This window comes from Nansenia antarctica (assembly GCF_963989245.1).
Source record: "Nansenia antarctica genome assembly, chromosome: 6".
In the NCBI taxonomy this organism is placed as follows: Eukaryota; Metazoa; Chordata; class Actinopteri; order Argentiniformes; family Microstomatidae; genus Nansenia; species Nansenia antarctica.
The window spans coordinates 41,558,336-41,579,436 of record NC_137676.1 but is presented as its reverse complement, the minus strand read 5'-3'; the positions used below and the strand labels follow the sequence as shown (position 1 = coordinate 41,579,436).

Below are 21,101 nucleotides of genomic sequence, written 5' to 3'. Positions count from 1 at the left end.
AATGTCCAATTTTGGGATAAGAAATTAGAGGGTAGGATGGGAGCCGGTTTGCTGCTCGCTGCTCAGCTCTGGGCTTTGCAGACATATGGTAATAATCTGAAACAGCTTTGAGCGCACTGCTTCCTTTTTAATGAAGAGAGCAGTTGTACGGCATGAGAACTGGGCCTGCAACTCCAGGGCCAATTTCCACCTACTGCAGAGACAAAGAGGGAACTAGAGTAGGGCATTAGAGAGTCTTCCTTTCATCATGTCTCAATCAGGTCAACCTTCAATAAAAGACCCTTCAGTTCGAACCCCATAAAAGGACCTGTTATTAGACGGCAACTGACATCCAATCAAATCCATTCTTAATTAGACCCACATCCAGTTGTATTGCAGTTGAGAGACTCAAATATTGTTCCTCAAATGAAATAAAGTCCATAGAAAATGTTTTTGCTGCTACTGCTACACCTGTCCTTCAGTATATCTACTATCTTCTGCTAGGTGAGGAAAGCACGGATACTAACAACCAGTTCCATGACTATCGTATAAAATGAATGGGCTCCTCAAAATCACACTCTCTAAAGTATTAATAGGGTGCTGAGGAACAAGTGTTTGATCGTGTGCGAGTACAAGGCTGCTTAAATGAGAGTGTGTACGAGTGTGTGCGAGAGACAGAGTGTTTGAGTGAGCGTGTTGACAGAGGGAGTGCAGTCTGAGACTTGTGCGTGCCCATGTGGAGGAGGTTCAGGGTTATATTTAGCAAGGTGGCCCATCACACAGGCAGTGGTGGTTAACCCCTTCACCGCCAAGCTCAGGAGGAGCCATGAAGGACTCCCCTATCAGAGGACAGCATCTGACTGCTAGTGAACAGAGACAATGCTTTTTACACTGTACTTACAATAGTAATGACATAGTTATACTAGCACTTTAATGACATATAGTAATACAAGCAAAGTGCTGTTGGTCCTTTCGAAGCAAAACAAAAGATTTAAGACATTTTGAATGAAGTATTCTGACAAAGCATGACAGGGGCACCGAGGCTACTCCCACAGTGTGACAATGACTAGACACTTGTCTGTCGAGGAGAAGTAGCCTATTCAAAGGCTGCTTCCAGGGACAAGGCAGTGCTTCATATACTTTCTCAGATTATGGACCCCAGGCCAGGACAGTCCACTCCACAGAGGTAGTGATGCAGATGAACACATCGCTCCCTCCAAGGCCTTTGTTGTGCTTCTGCATCACTGAGCATGTGCTGTGCTGTTCAAAGACAATGCTACAGGCGGCAGGCGTTGGCACAGGCTGGCAAGGTTCTGGGCAGCCCTCTCCACTGAAAAACTGGTGAACAACCCCACCCAAACATTGCCCCTCCCCCCTCTCTCTCTCACATTCACACACATGCATGCACGCACGCACACAAGCAAACACGCACGCACGCACGCACACTATGGTTTTATCTACTAAAATATACAGGGTAGACTATATGTACATTGAGACCTTCTTAACAGAGACTTCAGTGCATCAGTTACCCATTTGCAAAAAAAAGTCTGTGTGTGTGTTCATACCCGCTAAGAAAATTACTATCAGACGTGCAATTTAAAAGTCCATCTTCAAACCACCAGTGAAGAGGGACAAACAACTGGTATGGCTTTCTTCTATTGTTGATATGAAGAATCCTTTAATTGATACAGTATGGCTGAAATTGTAGTGGGTCTACCCATGGAGAGACCAACATCAGAAATCAAAACACTTATTCTCCGAAAAATATGGTTATTGTGATAGGGAGGGTTATAATGCACATAAACAGTAATTTGGGCAGGGTGAGGGTTGTGTGGACACGTAGACTGTAGGAGGGGACACTTTCTGAGGTAAACATTACCTCCAATACTCCCCTAATTTAGAGAAGGTGCATGTGTATGACCTCAGGATAGACCCACTCTAATTATACACTCTATGGTCTAAGAGCAGCACGCCACAGGTCCCATTTAACAGGGTGTGGTTTTCTCCAAAGGAAACCAAGAATGATGATGGGTTAGAATTAATAGTCACCTTCAACTAACTTGTTTGCAATGCATAGTGTGGTAGTTCAACAAGTTGTATATTGTACAAGTATTTGACCATAATCAAACCAACAAGAAATGTTCCGTTGAACACACTGGCCTATGTGAATGCGATCCAATATAGTCTGTTGAATTACTTCATTAAGTGATTGAATGGATCCACTGCACCTCTGATAAGAACTCTTTACAACAAATGCACCAAGCCTACTCTCTCTTAACTGACACAGCACAGCCGACTAAAAGAGGTTGAGAACGCCTCTTTGGGTAAAAAAATAACAATAAAAATAAGTAACCATTGCTTTGAAGCACAGCTTCACTAAAACCAGGCTAATAATAGCTGTACAATATCCCTTAGAAAGAGGGTGAGAATGGTGACAGAAGAACACTAGGACAGTATCAACTTTTGCAGACCTTCCAAAGTGTACTTGTAAGAGAGAGGGATGATTACAAGTAGGCAATGTGCACGGGAGAAAACGGCCTCCAGCTGTGAGCATAATGTTTATAGCCATGACTTCATCTGTGACCCTTGACACAGATGGGAGTGATAGCTCTTTCACATGAAGGTAAAGACTGGTATATATGTTAACAGCATGCCACCTTTTCTACAACACTTGGGACCTCAGTCATACAGTGTATCAGTCCTTTCTCTGTGTTCCTGGGAATAGCACACACTGAAATGTTAACAAACCATGTCAGAGGTTGGCTAGTTTCTCCTGTCATGAATGCATAACTGTACAAGAAGAATCAAGTCAATCTGAGCAACGACAACTAACTCAATTGACCCTGTTCACTAAGGTTCCTCTACACATAGTTTAATAAAGTAGTCTAAAGTAGGACATGACAGGCTGGTGGTTGTCAAAACAAAGTTGGCCGGTTCTAATTCAAATAGATCACACAAAGATAAAGTAACGAGCTGAAACAGTCACACATACCGTGGTCAATCCTTTTTTTTTTGCAGTGACAAGAGAGAAAAAAGGGAACGAACACCACCAGACCAGCAGCAGGAAACGACAGGAAAGTAAAAGGAGGAAAAGAAAAGGAAAATCACTGCAGAAAAAGTGGAACAATGGAAAGACAAGTCCAAAGAAGGAAGTTGAAAGCGGAACGAGCCACGAGCCACGAGCCAGGCATGGACCCCTGCACACACCAGACGAGACATCTGCTCCCAGATTAGACCAGTGTGTTTAAGACAGGCTTAGGTCCTGTGGTCTGGAACACGGACCACCCCAATGTCCCCTCTAGGCTCTACTGTACATCTCAGAGTCACACACACACACACACACACACACACACACACACAAGTTTACAGTTACTACAATAATAACATCTATACTGCTGGCCTTGCCTTGACAAGCATCCATTCAACAAGGTTTCATCTGATATGGGCCGTTCTGGTTATTCTATTACTGTAAGTCTATGGATGACTTACACTTAATAGGTCTAGAAGCAAACTATGCAATCACGCATGTCATGACGGGCTATCACTTTGTCAATAAAGCATTAATAATTCATCATTCCATACATTGGGCACAATCACTGTGTATCTTTGTTGTGTTGTGGAGGCCAGAGAGGCCAGACAGGACATCTGGTCCCAGTCAGATTAGACAAGTGTGTGTAAAACCGGCTTAAGACCATGGTGGGCTGAAATACTAAAGGATTCCAGACTACCAATTAGGCTGCTCAACTTCAACCCTACAGTCACATACAGTACTATGGCTGCTCCATGTGCTCAGGCTGCACCATTCTTATCTGATTGCACATCCCAGGGAAGGTGTGAAACAAGAAGACATTATCAACAACATACAGAGTACTTGTGGTAGAATTGTAAGAATCGAATACGTCTTCACAACGTAATATTCACCTTTCTTGCCCTCTGATGGATGTCCTGAGAAGGACGTGCCGTCCAACAAGTTAAAGGAAAAATGCAATCAATAATGTAGATGGAGAAGATTTACAAGCAGAATACATCAGATTCCTTGGTTGACAGTGCTATCTTCAGGCAGAATCCTCCTCTTTTTCTGACAGAATTACAGCTGTGATGATTCTGTCCTCAGCTCACTTGCCAAGAAAGTCATCAACTTGGGGACAGAGACATTGGATTGGCAAACTGGTCAAAGCACCAGAATCTGTCAAGCTATACCTGGGGGTCAAGGTTGCTTGGTTGACTTGTTTACATCCACCTAAGCTCTCACAGACTACATTAGAGGATGTTCTAGTTGAGATCTGTGTTCAGTGGACAATAACTGAGAGACACATGTGAATTTAAACTAAACTGCATGTTCTGTAAGCACCAGCCACACTGAAGCTCTCATTAGAAATGCATTCGTTGTTCCACTTAAGCCTGTGTTACAATAACATGTGTTATGTTCAGTTATATATTGAATAATTAATCAATTAGTATGATAACAAAGGAATAAAAAAAAAAAAGTGCATCACAAGTGATTTTGGTCAGACCATTATGTAAATGATGTAAGAGATCAGAGAGAGGAAGAATAATGTGATGATTGATCGTGTCTTTCCCCCCACCCCCACCCCCCCTCCCAAAAAAATAAAAAAGTGACAGCTGCTATCTGCAGGTACGTTACTTACTGAGTCGTAATCGGAGACCAAGCCAACTCCTCGGAGGTGACTTGTGCAGAACTGAATTCATGGTCCACTTGTTTGGAACCATCTATGCATGTAGGTATTCTTCGTCCTTGTCGTTGACAAAATCCTTAACACCCTCAGTGGTCAATGATTGTTGTTGTTCGTTACCAATTGGCTTGTAGTCTGTGTCTATGCCATGTTATAATAATAATCACTCCAATGTATTTCCTAGGCGGCAGACAGTCCCTTCATCAATTTCGCTTTTCATAACATCGTTCTATAATTGAAATGCCGTGCGTGCGTCCGTGCGTGCTCGTGCAGAAGAAAGATCGGTGGCAATGACCAAGCTTGAAAAGGACGCAACCTGTCCGTAGACAATGCATGAAATAAAAGTCAAACTTGCGCTAATAATAGCTGAGTGGTTCTGGTGGAATGGGCTTGATGCATCTTTATTCCACAAATGGCGAGCAGACACACACACACCGCTGTTCTAATATCGGCTATGCAACAATAACCTGTTGCTGCATGAAAAGCAATAATCTCTTCGACGACCTGATCCCAAATAATTTGCCCAAACCACTGGCGTTCGTCAATTGAACATCAGTCTCTCTTCTCATCGGAGCAGAATAGGCCTATTAGTCTTATCTTAAGTAGTCCACGTAGTCCATCGCTGAAAACTTTCTGTTTCAACTTTCAGCAGGGTAAAGTTGGCAATGTTGGCAATTCCCCGCCTATAGTCTCGCCGTCTGTCCCTCCGATTTCAACCATCAAACGCCTTTTCCATTCATTCAGGCAGGCAACCCCTCTTGGCGAATGCTTTCTTTCCCTGTCCAGTCCAATTGACACTATTTGCAGCTAGGGGCGCCAAAGAGAGCATATACCTTGACACATTTTCATAGTCAGAAAAAAAAATACTTTCACCTTATCACTGGATACTGTTTCATTTAGTTGTTTCACAAAAAACAGGGATGCTACCTACTTGGGACTACATATTGCCCCTTTACGAGAGTCACGTAAATTGTGTGAGGACCCCATAAATAAAACTACAAAACAATTAAATAAAGAATACATTTGGAAATATAGCTTGTATAATGTAATTGTGTCACATGACAGTTATGTAAGAAACATGATAACAAGTATCAAAGTGTGGAGTGGGTCCCACTCCCCATGGATCTCTACCACTTTTGGAGCAGAGGATGGTGCCATTGTGTGGCTATGCTGACGTACACCCACACCATTGTCCCTATGTTTATTATTATGCATGCTTTGACAAACTAACAGTCGTTTCTTGTTGAGTTTGGCTGTTTGTATCAAAAACCAATAGTCCACAGTCACATGTGCTTCAGATTTAGGCAGAGTGGTGTGGGTCAAATATTAGATAACTTCCCCAACACTAACCTCCCTAATATTTGCCCAATGCATCTACAAGAGAGTATAGGCCAAGGATCTGCACGATCCTGTCAGGCAGGTGGTCCTCAGATGGGCCTTGTAGTCATAGCCAAACCCTAGAACATTCTGTCTGCCAGGTGCACCGCAGGAGGAATACGTTTTTGAATAACAACCCCATATGCCTTCATTTTTCAGAAGTTCAAAATTCTAAGTAACCCCATCCTAACCTCAAAAAGGTCTGTTACAAGTTTGTGCAATGCACTTATGATTAATGATTATTCGTGGAGATCAAGTCACATGCAAAGTCCTCGTTCAAAAACACAGGGTCATTTCTTATCTTAGCAGCAAACTACATTTCTAATCTTTCTAATTGAAAAGAAGTATACTACCCCAACAAAGTGGTAATCTCAATGATCCCATCTTGACCTCCTGAGGAGAGCAAAGTCAGATATCAGTCCTATAATATCTCGTTCCTTTCTGGGTGGTGGCTGGTGGGACATTTTCAAATCAGATGACAAATATGTGCTTTACTGTACAGTTTAAATCCCTCAACATGAAAGATGTACCAAACCGAACTGGCCATAAAATGCCCTCGTACTCAAAAGCGTTCCTCCTCTTACACCATTTTCCATTTACATTCGTCATGACAAACGATCCAAATGGTTTAGTCTACAGTTGTAGCAGATTTCATCAGACAAACACTTATGTGTTTATTCCTAGGCTTTTGGCTCTATTTGGACTGTATGGTATGGATGGGACCATGAGCGAGGGGAACTCCTCTTTGGGTTGCATGAGCTCCCAGGGAAGACGTCTGCCATGACAAAGTGGAAACAATGATGTTGCCACAATGCAGTTCCAGTTGTTTGTATGTCCCCCACCCTCAACAAAAGGGTGGGAAATGGTGAACAAAGCAAAGTGAGGGGGCAGATAGGAGATGTTAAATAGCCTTCTTGACAAATTAGCAAGTCTCCTCAGGGTGAATGTATGGTCACAAATGAACCCTTGTTCACTCTCCAAGTCAATATAAGCCATGTTGTTCGTTTTGGAGGCTCACAATGCTTGATAGCAAATGGATTCATGACAAACGCTATATTTTTCCTCTTCCAGGAGAGGAATGGAACGCATATGAAAAATGTAAAATAGATGCTAAAAGGGAACCTTTCCAGAATTCCTACAGGTAGTCCTGTACCGGGAAACTAGTTGCAGGTGAGAAATCTAGATAGGTTGCCTTTGAGAATCTGCATCTTTTCTATGCATAATAGATAATTCCAAATCTTCTACTAGATACGAGATATAAACCTGAGCATCACTGCCCTCTTGAGGACACACAAGGTCAGATAAGACCAGACATGACACTGAGGACTGAAAATGTACTTTCTTTATTATTAATTAATTCTCAAACAACTACAGTGACATCAGCTCACAAACATTATGTCGTTGTTACAACCAAACACCTCTCTATCATGACCTGAATTTCTGTTAACTTAAGGGTGGTTCGGGTACTTCAGGTTTGAAGACAAAATTATAGAAGGTGAGATTAAGAAAGAGACCAAAACAACAACAAAAAGAAAAGTGATGTAAACAGAAAGAGGGGGATTGTTGACTAGTTGCCAGGCAGAACACTGGTTTACACTGGTCTCCTCCAGTAACAGATCTTCTGATATTCTTAAGAGTTCTAGAATGAGGCTGTGAGACACATGGGTCTCAATTCTATTCTGGTAACAGGGCATATTGCTGACCCTTTGGCCTTTGCCTCACCATAAACACATCAATTACAGACACAGATCCCACCTTGTCAAGGTCAAATTACATTTACAGTATTAACTGGTAAATTACAGTACCACTAGTCCACTACCAAATATGTGTAAGAGATATACATATTTAACATGGACGGATATGTAACGCATTATACTGTTATAAATGTATCAAAATCGAATAACACAAAATGTGTACTTGTAAGGGTTATCCAATAGCTCTATGGAAGGAGTGTTGAGCAAGTTACATTCTAATTGTGTTTTGATGAGGATCCTCACATGGCCAAAGGGCAACATGACTGCTGAGTGACATAATTGGAGATCTTACCAATCAGCCCCAAACCCTTTCAAGCACTTTAATGTCCACCTAACTGACATTATGTAACACACATTCAAACATAATGCAACATTAAGGTTGTCAGTTTGGTTTTATCAAATCAAAATGAGACTCATCCTCATATAACTGTCTCCTTGGGTGATTTGCCCAACAGTCTTGCATGATTCATATAGGTATCATAACATTTCACTAAATTGTTTTTAATTGTTGCTTTTCAAAAAAGTGTGTATATTATGACATGACTGCAATACCACATCTGCTTGAAATGTTTTTGCTTGATAACAGACTGCTTAAGTCAGACTTATAAGATAACAGAAGCACACCACACACGAAAACACACATGCACACACGCACACACGCACACACATACGCACACACTTCGCATGACCAGACAACGACAAGAAAAAGCTCAACCTTCAACAAAAAACCCACAATTTTTAATACAGTATTTAACAGTGTGTACAATCTTGGCTTTGGAATGTCACCCACCAGGAATAAACATTTAACTAAGATGTAATTCCATGTCCTTAATATTGTCCATGTGATAGAAAACGCAAAGGAATACTAAACTATATATATTAAAAAAAGAAGTTATTTCTGCGGCTTATGTCAATCCAATGACTCCTGTAGGCCGAGGGAGTTGATCTGCAGCAACGGCCATCATGAGGAGACTGGAGCGTCTGTCTGAAGCGCTCAGGCTGACGGCCCAACGCCTGATCCTGATCCTGAACCTCCACTTCCATTCTGTACATTCAATGGTGACTCTGGGCCTCCGTGTTTGAAGTCAGTAAACAAGGATGTCAGTTGGTGTTATTTGCCCTGGCCTTTCAGTTGGCTAGATCTCGTGAGCCCCTTGTAGACGTGAAGCTTCCCAGCTCCGGTGAGCTCAAAACTGTAGTCTGTTGTGATGTAAGGTGGATCTCCCTCGATGCCCGGCTGTAATAGAGAGAGAGAGAGGACACTGATGAAGTAAGCAGGAGTGATTGAACCAACAGGAGACAAGACACAGATTTTACAGTTTTTTTTTTAAAATGCCTGTGTTTGTATTAGGGAGTTAATATAAATGTAAAAGTAATACATATATTGAAGGAGTGAGGTGTGTGTGCTGTGTGGGGACTAGAGAAGCTGCTGTGTTTAGAGTGTATGTAAAGTGTGGAGGAGCGTTTCCTCTGACCTGTCCTGTGAGGAGGGAGTGGGGCAGTGAAACTTCCCCCAGCAGGAGACAGTTGACCTTCCGCAGGACGGCGGGAGGAACAGGCGTGACCAGGAAGTACAGGCCCCTAGCCATGTCCACACCTCGAAGGACACCTGGATGACAGAGGCAATCTGACAGGTTACTCTCACCATAGACTTACTCATACATTTGGAGATTCATGGCTGGCTGTTTTGTGTGTGTGTGTGTGTATGTGTGTGGTGGATTACTTTTATCTACTAGTTAGAAGAGTGAGAGTGAACGTGCACACGTACCAAAGCCCACGCAGGAGCAGATGGGGGTTTGGGAGAGCAGTACCGGCCCCCCCCTGCCTGCTACCTTCTCTCCCAGGCAGCACAGCCCCACCAGACTGGCGTTGGCGGCGTAGAGCATATGGGTGGGCGCCACCTCACAGTGGGTCACACCCAGGGCCACAGCTGAATGCGGAACCTTGCAGGGAGGACAGCACACAGTGAAATAACAACCTTTGGGAGTTGAATCCTTTTTTTGTATTATCATCAACAGGTAGGACCTCGTTGACTGCAAAGACATGACGACAGGACCGAATTCCACGATTTCTGGCAGATGATTCTGTTGCCTCCTAATGGGTTGTTACCTGGTAGGGGGTGAAGCAGTGTAAGGGTCGGACGGGGCCTGGGTCAGAGGACTGCAGACGGCTGAAGTAGCCCAGCAGGGCCAGGTCACGCTGCTCGTTACTACGCTGGTGTCTCCTGTGGAATGTCAACAAGAACACAGAGAACCAGAGGTGAGAGAGAGAGAGAGAAAGAGAGAGATGAACCCAGAGACCTGGGAAGGAAAATGCCAATCATTTTTGGCAGGATAACACGTTTCCATAGCAACCACGGTTGTTGGGAGAATTCTTACATTGTGCGTTGACGTCCCACTCCCTCAAACTCCTGGTGGACGCTGAGAAGGGTGTAACTCCGTTGGGCAGAGTGGCTCCCTGTGTCCTCCCCTAGGGCGGACTGGGCAGGGGGGTGTGTTTGCCAGCCGTGCGATGACCTCAGGAACTCAGGGGTCAGGGGAGGACAAGCCTTATCGCCTTGACTGAGCTGCACCACGTGGGACACGTTGAACAGACGAATGATGTCCACCAGCATCTGAAACCCAAAACCTGAGATATACAGCAGTTTAGGACACAGCTGGTTATGTTTCCCTCATGAGAAAAAGTTACTTTTAGTTCTCTCACCACCACCCCCATGATCTACTCAAATGAATTACGAAGGCCAGCGACGCTGCTGACCTTTGACCCAGCCCATGGTGTTGATGACGATTGGGGTCTCTCTGTCATAAGAGCGCCACAGGTACTTGAGGGACTCCAAGTAGCGGTCCAGGTCAGACTCACAGGACGCCTGACCATAAAAGATCATGTGCTCTGGAGCGCGCTGGTGTGTGAACGGCGGACCTGAAAACAACACACAAGTTGGGTTAGTCATAGACTGACATGCTAAACAGCCCAGAAGTTCACTGGACAGGTTGTTGCAGGGGGGATCATTATGGAAGCCGGTACATACCCAGCAGCGGCTCTTTGACGGTAGACAGGGAGAGACAGCCTGAGGGGGTGAATTCTGTCTGGCCCAGGTCACACTCCAGGTACTCTACACTTGCAGTGCTGCACAAAACACACACATACACCACACACGCTGTGAGTGTTGTAGTATCACTGCAGGTAGTGTTGTTCCGATACCATTTTTTGATCCCGATACCGATCCCGATACCTGACCGTGCAGTACTTGCCGATACCGAGTACCGATCCGATACCACGGCGTTTGAAAAAACAAAACAAAAAACCATGTTTTTTGAGCCGCATACTCACCTCGATGTAAAATTATTGCTAACACTTAGTCTGGCACTGCTCAAAACCTTTGTAAAACAGGAAAAAATACCAACAGAGAGTGAATGCTATAGAACTTTTTTTTATTGTCTACCTGGTATGGTGACAAGAAAATCAACCCCTTATAAAACCTGAAATGTGGCTCTCACAGATGCCAATCAGTGCAATAGCCATTTAAGATATAAAACAGTCGTAGTAGTAGTGCAACAGCAAGTGAACATTTACAAACAAAATAACTTTAAGATATAAAACAGTCGTAGTAGTAGTGCAACAGCAAGTAAACAATTACAAACAAAATAACTTTAAGATATAAAACAGTCGTAGTAGTAGTGGGGCTCCTCCTCGACGGTCTGGAACCTTTTGTCGACAGCCGCTAGTAGGGTTGCTTTCATTGTTTTTATCCCGCTGTCCTCCTCGGTCTTTTGGGTCAACAGTCGCTTCAGTACCACCACCGTGGGGACGACTTCAGACGCGATGGAGGTGCTAAAGCTGATTTGTTTCGTAATCTCCTCGAATGGAGCCAGGACGATGTTTACTTTTTCAAGTAAAGCCCACTGGTTGGTACTCAGGGCGTGTTTGTTTTTCAGCATGCGTGTTTGTTTTTCCGCGATAGTGAAAAGCTGCCACGCCATTGGTTGAGAGCAGCTGCTCTGGGCCAATAGCGTTCCAGCAGAGGAGCATGCCTGGGCATGTCTGTGTTAGGAAGCCTGTGTCAGGCTACTATAGCAGACAAGCTGAGAAAAACGCAACGTGCTGCGTTTGAACAAGAGTTTGGTATCGGGTGTTATTATTTGTTAGTACTCGCCGATACCGATACCAGCATTTTTGTGCGTATCGGTGGCCATGCCGATACTAGTATCGGTATCGGAACAACATTAACTGCAGGACCCAACTTAGTCAAGCAAGATGGCGCCGTGGAAGGCGGCTGTGTTTGGGTTTGTTGGGCAGAAACATTGCAGTAGTTCTTTTATTTTGTTGTTTTTTTAATTGTATTTGTAGCGTGTAATGAAGCTAACTACCGTACTGCTTATTTTATTATTGATTGTGTATTCTGCTGCAATGCCAATGTCTGATGAACCTGAACACAACAATTTTACTGTGTGTATCCGTACATTGATGTAATAAAAGCAATTCTGATTCTGATTCTCATAGAACCCATTTCAAGAGCCATGCTTTCTTAGCAACAAACACATGGGTGATATCGCAATCACCAATAATGTGACCAATGATGATTTGAACACAACAACCAACCAGGGTTTCCGTTAACCGGTAATTACCGGTCTTTGTCCGATAAAATCTGTTGAAGTCCGACATTTTTAAACCTCTTCTGTCAAAATGTCCGGTGAAAATAATTCCCTTTAAGCACAATTTGAATACAATTTGCTAAAATTAATTTGTCACATATTCTGATTCCTTCTACATTAAAAAAGACGAATATATAGGCTATATGTTTTCTTTTATTATTAATGTGTAGACTAGCCTACGCGATGACAAACAGCGGCAGGGTTGCCAGATGGGATTGACAATACAGCCTAACTAGTCCGCTAAATAACCGCTAAACCCAGTAGCCCATTCGGCGGTAACCCCCCCCCCATCTGGCAACCCTGTCTCTCAACGGCGCGAGTAGTTTAGTCAGTTAATTTAGTTTGATCTAGTCTAAATAAAACCACTGCAGTGACCGGAGTCAAGGTTATTGTTCTGCGTGTTTTGGATGTGCTAGAGCACAGTGAATGACCCCCGAGGGCCGTGAGATGCGGCTAGTAAAGGACGCTAGCGGCCATCTCAACCCCGTTCATTGATTGAGCCTGCCGTGCCCGTTCCAGCCCTGAGTCGGGAGATTCAGAGTATAACAGGCACGTGCCGTGAGCTTTTAGATTGGGTAAGCATAAAATATAGAAATACACGTAATTACACACACACGCTATCAGTGAACGCAGTTTCAAGGAAATGCAATTCTGATACCCTAGAACCCGCTAATAAACGGTAGTGTCACTTTGTGATCAGATTACCAAAAACAAAAAAAACAGTTGCCAGTTGACTATATCAGGGGTGCTCATTGTTCAATCTTTTTTGAACCAAGATATTTTCAAATTTCAGCCTGCTGAAATCTACAAGTCCAGTTTCAACATCGCAAACGCAGTTAACGCACACACGCACAACACAGACACACACCGTTTCCAACCTCCATAGTAAAATCACAACACACTTTCTTTTCACACTTTGTCACACAGGCACTTGACATCACATCACAAACCCTCCCTCTCTATCTCTCTCAAACACTTTTGGTCCAGAACCACTGGCACGGACAGCGACATTAGGCCTATCTCAGCGATTGATTAAGCAGCTCTCTCTCCAAACACAACGGCACAGGCCGACATTCAAAGGTAAAAGCAGAGGAAGTCTTAAATAAGAAGCCATAACCAGCAGCACAGCAGTACCCAAACCATATATCTACAAGCACAGATCGCCACCAGCCTCGCGAATCATATAAATCATATAAACCAGCAAAGAAGCCATGACGTAAATGTAAAAATGATATCTTACCTTTACTTGAAAACGAGGTCACTGACAGTAATGTCCATATTCGCAAGTTATCCTTATTGATTAGATCGTTTGAGCTAGCATAAACTATTCTGCCGGGCGAGAGAAAGTAGTGTGAACTTGTGAACTTGAAAATGATAGCCAATCAGTAGCTCTTATCGGAATGAAAGAACTACTCTGATTGGCTGAAAGCATGCTTACCCTGGTCACATTAAACAGCGGGCTGAGGCATCGGAAAAAAATTAAAAAGACATTTTCACGCATTCGAATGTACGCGAGGGAAAGCAGAGAGAGGAGTGCTTATAATGCAGAGTAGGAAGTGCTTTACTCCTACAGGTGGCGCTAAAAATGCAACATCAAAATGAATGACTCCTGCTGCCCTGGGACCTAAAATACGACTCTTTTAATGAAAACAAACAAACGGTTACAAGCACTTTTATTTTAATATTTTCACGGTCCTTTTTTCTTTTTTCGTTGGGTAAGCACTGCTTACCCTGCTTATATGGACGGCACGTCCCTGGAGTATAACATCCCCACCATTAGATTAGGATTGATTAGATTAGGTTGACAACACCACACTACATTTGAGTTTAGGGATATCAATGTTATATATTTGTGTATGTTTTATCTTTATGTATTAAATGTTATAATTGTTCCACATTTGAGACCTGTCTTCCCCCCACTCAGTTATTCAGTCGGTGTCCATCATTTTAGTTCAATTTAGTCTATCTATAGTGTTAGAGTTTAATTTGTGCCACTAAATTGAAATAGTCCACGGGTGTGTATCCCCCCGATACATCCTCCTCATTCTCATACTCCCGAGTCCGAGTAAGTATGATTTGACAGGCAGCTAGACTTAATGCCTTCCCAACCAGCGAGACGTGGTTATAGAAATTACGTTGTTTTATTGATAAAAAGGGTAAAACTGGAAAGAGAATATAGAAAACTTACATTACTGTCGTGAAACTATTTAACACACTTCAGTTAACGTAATGTGGAGTCCGTTCATTGATCGATGCAGTCTGTTCAGTTTCCAGTGTGGCGCGCGTTCAGCGCTGGACATATTATGGCATAGCGCGCATGAATGAATGAATGAATGAATGAATGAATGAATGAATGAATGGACTTTATTGTCATTGCTACAGTACAGGTACCAAACAACGAAATTTAGGAGGGGTGGCTCCCCTGGTGTTAGGAAAGGGGAAAAAAAATCACTTTTAGAAGAAAAAAAATCACAAGAAGGTAAGGAGCTGGTTTACATAAATAAAGGCTATGTACACAATCCACTGTACTATACTGTACAGATAGTCAACTAGGGTTGTCATATTGCACAATAGTATTTTTTCACGTTATTTAAAGTGTCACAGTTTGCAGGCTTGAAATGTACATGTTTGTGCCTCAGCACTACACCTGATTTTTTCAGTCCAGCAGCTGCCATACAATCCGTCCAGACTGTCCAGGGCCCAGAACTTAGGTCTTTGCTGTGTTCAGGGCCTGGACGGCCCTGTGGTAGAAGCAGTTCTTCAGTCTGTTTGTCTTAGCGGCCAGGGTCCTGAACCTCCTTTTCGAGGGCAGCCTGGTAAAGTGTACGTGCCCAGGGTGGGTCGGGTCCCTGGAGATCTTTGAGGCCTTCCTGAGACAGCGTGTGTTGTACAGCTCTTCCAGAGAGGGGAGGGGGGCGCCGGTGATCTTCTGTGCTGTTCTCACTACTCTCTGTAGCGCATTTCTCTCCGCTGTTGTGCAGCTGGAGAACCAGTTGCAGATGCCGTAGGTGAGGATGCTCTCCACTGCGCCGCGGTAGAAGGCCACCAGTATCTCCTGCTTGTTGTGTTCCTTCCTGAGGCATCTCAGGGTGTATAGCCGCTGTTGTGCCCTCTTGATGGTGCCTTTTGTGTTGTCCTTCCAGGTCAGGTCATCCCGCATGTGATGTCCCAGGAATCGGAGGGTTGAGACTCTCTCCACGCTCTCTCCGTCGATGAGCAGGGGCTGGATCTCTGACTTTTTCCTCCTGAAGTCTACGATGAATTCCTGGGTCTTTGACTTGTTCAGCAGCAGGTTGTTAACCTTGCACAGCTTGCTCAGTTGCTCTACCTCATCCCTGTACGCCGCCTCGTCCCCCCCCGAGATACATCCCACCACGGTGGTGTCGTCTGCAAACTTTACGATGTAGTTGCTGGGGTGGACGGGGGTGAAGTCGTAGGTGTAGAGGTTGTAGAGGATGGGGCTTAGCACGCAGCCCTGGGGGGACCCAGTGCTGAGGCTGAGGGTTGTGGAGGTGTGGGGGCCCACCCGCACCCTCTGGGGGCGGTCGGTCAGGAAGTCCTTGATCCACGCACATATAGAGTGTGATAGACCCAGGTCTAGTAGTTTGGTCACTAGCCTGTCTGGAAGGATGGTGTTGAAGGCGGAGCTGAAGTCCACGAAGAGCAGTCTCGCGTAGCTGTTTCCCCTCTCCAGGTGGGATAGAGTGGCGTGGAGAGTCGTCGCGATGGCGTCCTCTGTGGACCTGTGGGCTCTGTAGGCGAACTGGTATGGATCCAGGTTGGGCGGGAGGCGTGTGAGTATGTGGGCCCGGACTAGTTTCTCGAAGCACTTCATGATGATTGGTGTGAGTGCCACCGGGCGGTAGTCGTTTAGGCAGCTCACCGTGCTTTTCTTCGGGACTGGCATGCGTCGTCGGCATGCGAATCATGAAAGCCTATATTATTATATTTATTAATAGCTCGCATCTAATCGTATCGGATGAGAAATAGACATTAAACGGCATATATATAGGCTACACAACAGTAATCACCGCGACAAACAGCTATATTATATTTTAATATGATGACCGGAATATCTCACGTTTGTCCGGTAAATTGAAATCTTCCCGGACACGATGACCGAACGGAAACCCTGCAACCAACACCAAAAAAATCATGCTGGTGAGAAATTGGGTATATAAATTATATTGACAATACGGTATTGACAGAAAACACTCACTGGTTCAGTAAGGTATTGATGAGGTGGCGGTTGAAGGTGGACTTCCCCATGTTCTTGGGACCACATACGAGGATGACTGGACAGCCATCCAGCTCCACTGCGGATGGAAAACAATCAGTAAGTAATCTGGGTAAAACATCTGTCTCCATCATGTGGAGAAAACAAGAGAAATACAACAGACTATACCACATCAAAGGGCTGAAGAAAAAAAACATCTTGCTGAATGTCATGATAAGAGAGCAGGATTGAGATATAGGTACCGTATTTTCCGCACTATAAGGCGCACTTAAAAGTCCCAAAAAAAAAAAAAAACGACAGTGCGCCTTATAATCCGGTGCGCCTTATATATGGATCAAAATGTAAAAATTGACCAATATTTTTTGACCAATATTTTTTTTTTAATAATAATAAAATGTTTCAGTACGACTGGTAAACTACAAAGCCGCACCGCTTGCAGCATTACGGTAATCAGTAAACGACGGCCGCCATCTTGGAATCTCCGCGAATGCTATGCTATTGTTATGCTATCATGTGCTCTGAATGGATGCCGTACTCACCCAACTGTTCAATTCGGACACTCACACCGCTTGCAGCATTACGGTAATCAGTAAACACCGGTGTTGTGCTTACTCACAGTCCCACACCACAAGACCCCAAGTAAAGAAGACTAAACAGAGTTTCCGAGGGAACAAAGTGAGATTCTTGGTGCTTTCAACTTGAAGTTTTAAAGTACCCACTCGATATAATAAACAACAGTTTAACGATCACTAAACACTTATCATTTGTGTATTGGATTCATTATTCTCGTTTGCCGGAGGCTACCGGTAAGGGAGGGTTGATTTGTAAACATACTTTCGTTTTAGCTCGTGTTCAAAAGCAAGAACTGTGTGTTCATCTAGTTATGTGTAGTTATGTGTTTTTAGCATGTCGATGTTCTCCCAGTATGTTGTCATGTTATTAAAATACAGTTTAGACCTTCGTAGCGATGTGTTTTGTTAGCTGTTAGCCGCTAGCAGCGTTTGTTGTGGTTTGGTCAGATTCACTTTTCTCCCATTCAGTGTTTGAGATGAACCAACATTCAAATACGCCTGTCGTGTTCAATCTTTCTCTGATTTGAATGTATGACACATCATTTGAAAGCTTACAATCTGTAGTTTAAGCATGTGTAAAAACTGAAAAAGTACGTTGCACATTTCACCAGGAGCTGTCACATATTGGTTGTTGGTTATAATTGTATAGCCTATTGGTTGTTTTCTGGTGTTGTTTTGCTCTGTTTGTAGTCTACTTGATGTATTTTTATCAGCTGTTAAATCACCACAGCGGTTAATCCACTAATAGAGATAATAGCAGATTGAAAATGCTTGTAGCTAACTACTCTATATCTCGTGGTTGCAGCTATTGCGAATTGCTATTCACGCGAGTCAGCTGTGAATCACCGCAGGTCCTTGACGCTTGTTGCAAAAATGGATGACGAACGGCTGATACTTGAGGTGGAAAAATATATATTTTTGACAGTGGAGCAGGTAGAACGTTGATGGTGACAACGCTCAGGTGGAGCTTGGACAACGGGAAGTTGACACAACACCGATGGAGAGGTGACGCAACGCAGTAGGTGGAGCTTGGGCGTAACGCAACCCCAGTCAAACGTTTGACTGCAGTATCTATTCTATGCGCCTTATAATCCGGTGCGCCTTATAATCCGGTGCGCCTTGTGTATGAAAAAAATTCTAAAATAGGCCATTCATTGAAGGTGCGCCTTATAATCCGGTGCGCCTTATAGTGCGGAAAATACGGTATATGTTAACGGTGGTGTTCACCTTTACAGGCGTTGACCAGGCTGTTGAGAGCCTCCCTGTAGCTCGGGGACATCATCAGGCCTCCAGCAGTTTTGCGGAGTGGAATCATGCCGGACCCGGTGAGAGGAGTGTCCAGCATGGCTGACATGTCACTGAGGTCCTTCTGTAAAATACAGGGGGGAAAAAAGCCTGTGTAAAAAAGGCCTGGGGGGTATTCCATCAACATTGCTAAAGGAAAATCCAGGCTTATTTTAAGGCTGGATTTTCCTTTATCGACGCTGATGGAATACCTCCCAGATGAGGAGGGAAAATAACATGCTACATTTGAGAACATCAGTCAACCCACCGAACTGAGTCCAAACAGCTCACTGAGCTCTGGGAAGCTGGTCAAAAACCGTGTCAAAGAGGTCTCCAGAGGCTCCAGCAGAATCACACAGGAATTGGAGTCCACCTCGTTCAATAGCCTCTTACGTGGCTCTGGACAGACCAACGACAAACATATTTGAACAAGTGCAACATTCCAATACTAATACAGTTCAGCACATGAACACAGGAAATTACAACCAGGGCTATAATGTTTAAGCGATCAAAACACAATTTGACACAATCAATATTCAGAGGAAAGCCTCAATACAAAACTGCAGATAATTTCCATGGTATCATTTGACAGTTCTCATTGCCCCCCTACCTGTGGAGAGGTAACTGCGGACGATGGCTTTGGCCTCCAGACGGCTCTCTTTCTTGGTCTTGAGGGGGTTTGAGAAGTCGCTCGCGGCCGTGATGGTGAGAGGGCAGTGTGAGGAGGGGGAGAACAACGGGTACGACTGCTGACCCTCTTCAATGGTAAAACCCAGAACCTCCACCCGACCATACAGGCACGTCAGAAGGCACTTTCCCCGGAAACACAGGGTCTGCAAGAGACAAGAGAAATCAATTCAGAAAATTGGAGATGTCACATATCAATAAAAACATGGACAGGATTAGGTACTACGTATTTAGTGGAAAAACAAAAATGAGTTGTCGTGCAGCCTACAAAGCCTGCATACCTGGCCCTGCTGCATGACTAGTACTGTGCGATTATGGACGTGGTCTCGCTCTGCACAGCAAAGAAACGCCTCCTCGTCTATCCTGCTGGGAGCTGCTTGAGCGGACACCGAACTCTCCATGGCGTCCTGACTCTTTGCACCATTCTGGACAACAGACTGGGCGAAGGAGCTCCAGTCCTGGGAGTCCTTTGAATCACCTCCCTGCTCCCGTTCTGCTGCTCCATTACTTAGGGGGTGAGAGGGGGTCCTCTCCTTGGTTTGACCCTTGACCTGCCTGAAGCAGACAGTCTTAGCCACCTTCTTCAGTCGCTTCACGTTGGGCTTCTGCTTCTTAGAGGCCTGGTGCTGTAACTTAGCCATGGCTGGATTTGGGCTGACGTTGGAAGAGTCTGTGTTGCCGATTTTGTTCTGCTTGAACCATTTTGCATTACACGGTAATGTACAGCGTTGCCTCGCAGCCTTTCGAGGCTTTTGCTTGGGAGAGACCTTCTGTACTTTCATGTTTTTGTTTTGTTCACAGCTCTCAATCTGTAGATAAGGCGAATAGGGGGGGAACCCTAAGAGGATAGGACAAAATCAGCAAAACACAAGACAGATACACTCAGCAAGTGATGCAATGCCAATACTATAATATGACCAAAATGAACACACATGGCAAGTTATCTAGCCCTAAGTAAGAATCAATCAATACAACATACCTCCTATTGTAAGTTAGCTACTAAACTTATCAACAAGCTCATGGATAACATCACATTTGATCTGCAATTATATTTCCCCATTAAGATACTAGCCAACTTACCAGTTAGCTAGCCTCACAGTGTTGTCAGTGTCATCCTCTGTGATCTGGGCAGCTATCTCAGCGAGCTAACTGGCTACTGTTGGGAGAACTCACCCCCCGATTAGAACAAGGTCGGATACCAAGAAGCAGCACCTTAGCGTTTCTCAAACCATATAATGACGTTTCAAAGCCTTATCGTGTCAACTAGCTGTGTTATTTAGGTCTAGTTGTTAGCTAGTGATGCTAAACTGGCTCCGACATGTGAGGACACACCGACGCGAGTCATTTGGCCAACCATTTTCATCACAGCGTTTAGGGAACAATTTCAACACATTTCCAAACAAGCTTGTATCTTAATTTCGCAACACTTCAATCGTTTTTTTTTTTTTAAACCAACAACTGAACACACAAAAATCATTTATCGTTGCCCGCTAGTAGACATCGGAACAGAAATTATTTGGTCGATTCTGTGCAAACGGTCAAATACGATGGACGATGAATACGTTACACGGAGTTCGCGTATGCCTGCGACTTGGCTAGCCCTCCCCCAGTGTGTGTGTGTGTGTGGCGCCCCCTACAGGACAGGCTCGCTACATTGTTTACACGTGTCGAGACAAGTGTTATTGTTATGATCACTTGTACTTTAGTTAGTTAGTTACTGCTTATATTAGATTAGAAAATAATAACACTGGTAAACATTGCACTAGTAGGAACTCTGAGATGATGCGATGGGTCCTGACTGTTCCTGCATTCACTCAGACCCCAGGACTCAGATCAGACTGATTTCATCCTAAAAAAATACGGAT

The 21,101-nt window shown here is 44.1% G+C and overlaps 1 protein-coding gene across 1 annotated transcript; it reads right to left on the bottom strand.

Annotated features, from left to right (window-relative positions):
* Nucleotides 1–8,552: 8,552 nt before the first annotated feature.
* nol9 (nucleolar protein 9) lies at nt 8,553–20,521 on the bottom strand. Its single transcript, XM_080533795.1, has 13 exons — nt 20,317–20,521; nt 19,518–20,074; nt 19,160–19,382; nt 18,818–18,948; nt 18,493–18,634; nt 16,676–16,772; nt 10,833–10,930; nt 10,562–10,723; nt 10,183–10,432; nt 9,914–10,028; nt 9,573–9,747; nt 9,280–9,413; nt 8,553–9,041 (listed from the first exon to the last, which is right to left on the bottom strand). Exons 2-13 carry the CDS (start codon nt 20,016–20,018, stop codon nt 8,916–8,918), a joined length of 2,154 nt encoding a protein of 717 aa, XP_080389921.1. The 5' UTR covers nt 20,019–20,074; nt 20,317–20,521; the 3' UTR covers nt 8,553–8,915.
* Nucleotides 20,522–21,101: the final 580 nt, after the last annotated feature.

Coding starts and splice junctions, on each gene's coding strand:
- nol9 (XM_080533795.1), bottom strand. CDS start 20,018: ATGAAAGTACAGAAGGTCTCTCCCAAGCAAAAGCCTCGAAAGGCTGCG. Junction 18,949..19,159: donor CCGCAGTTACCTCTCCACAG/GTAGGGGGGCAA, acceptor TGGTCTGTCCAG/AGCCACGTAAGAGGCTATTG. Junction 10,724..10,832: donor CGTCAAAGAGCCGCTGCTGG/GTATGTACCGGC, acceptor TGTTGTTTTCAG/GTCCGCCGTTCACACACCAG.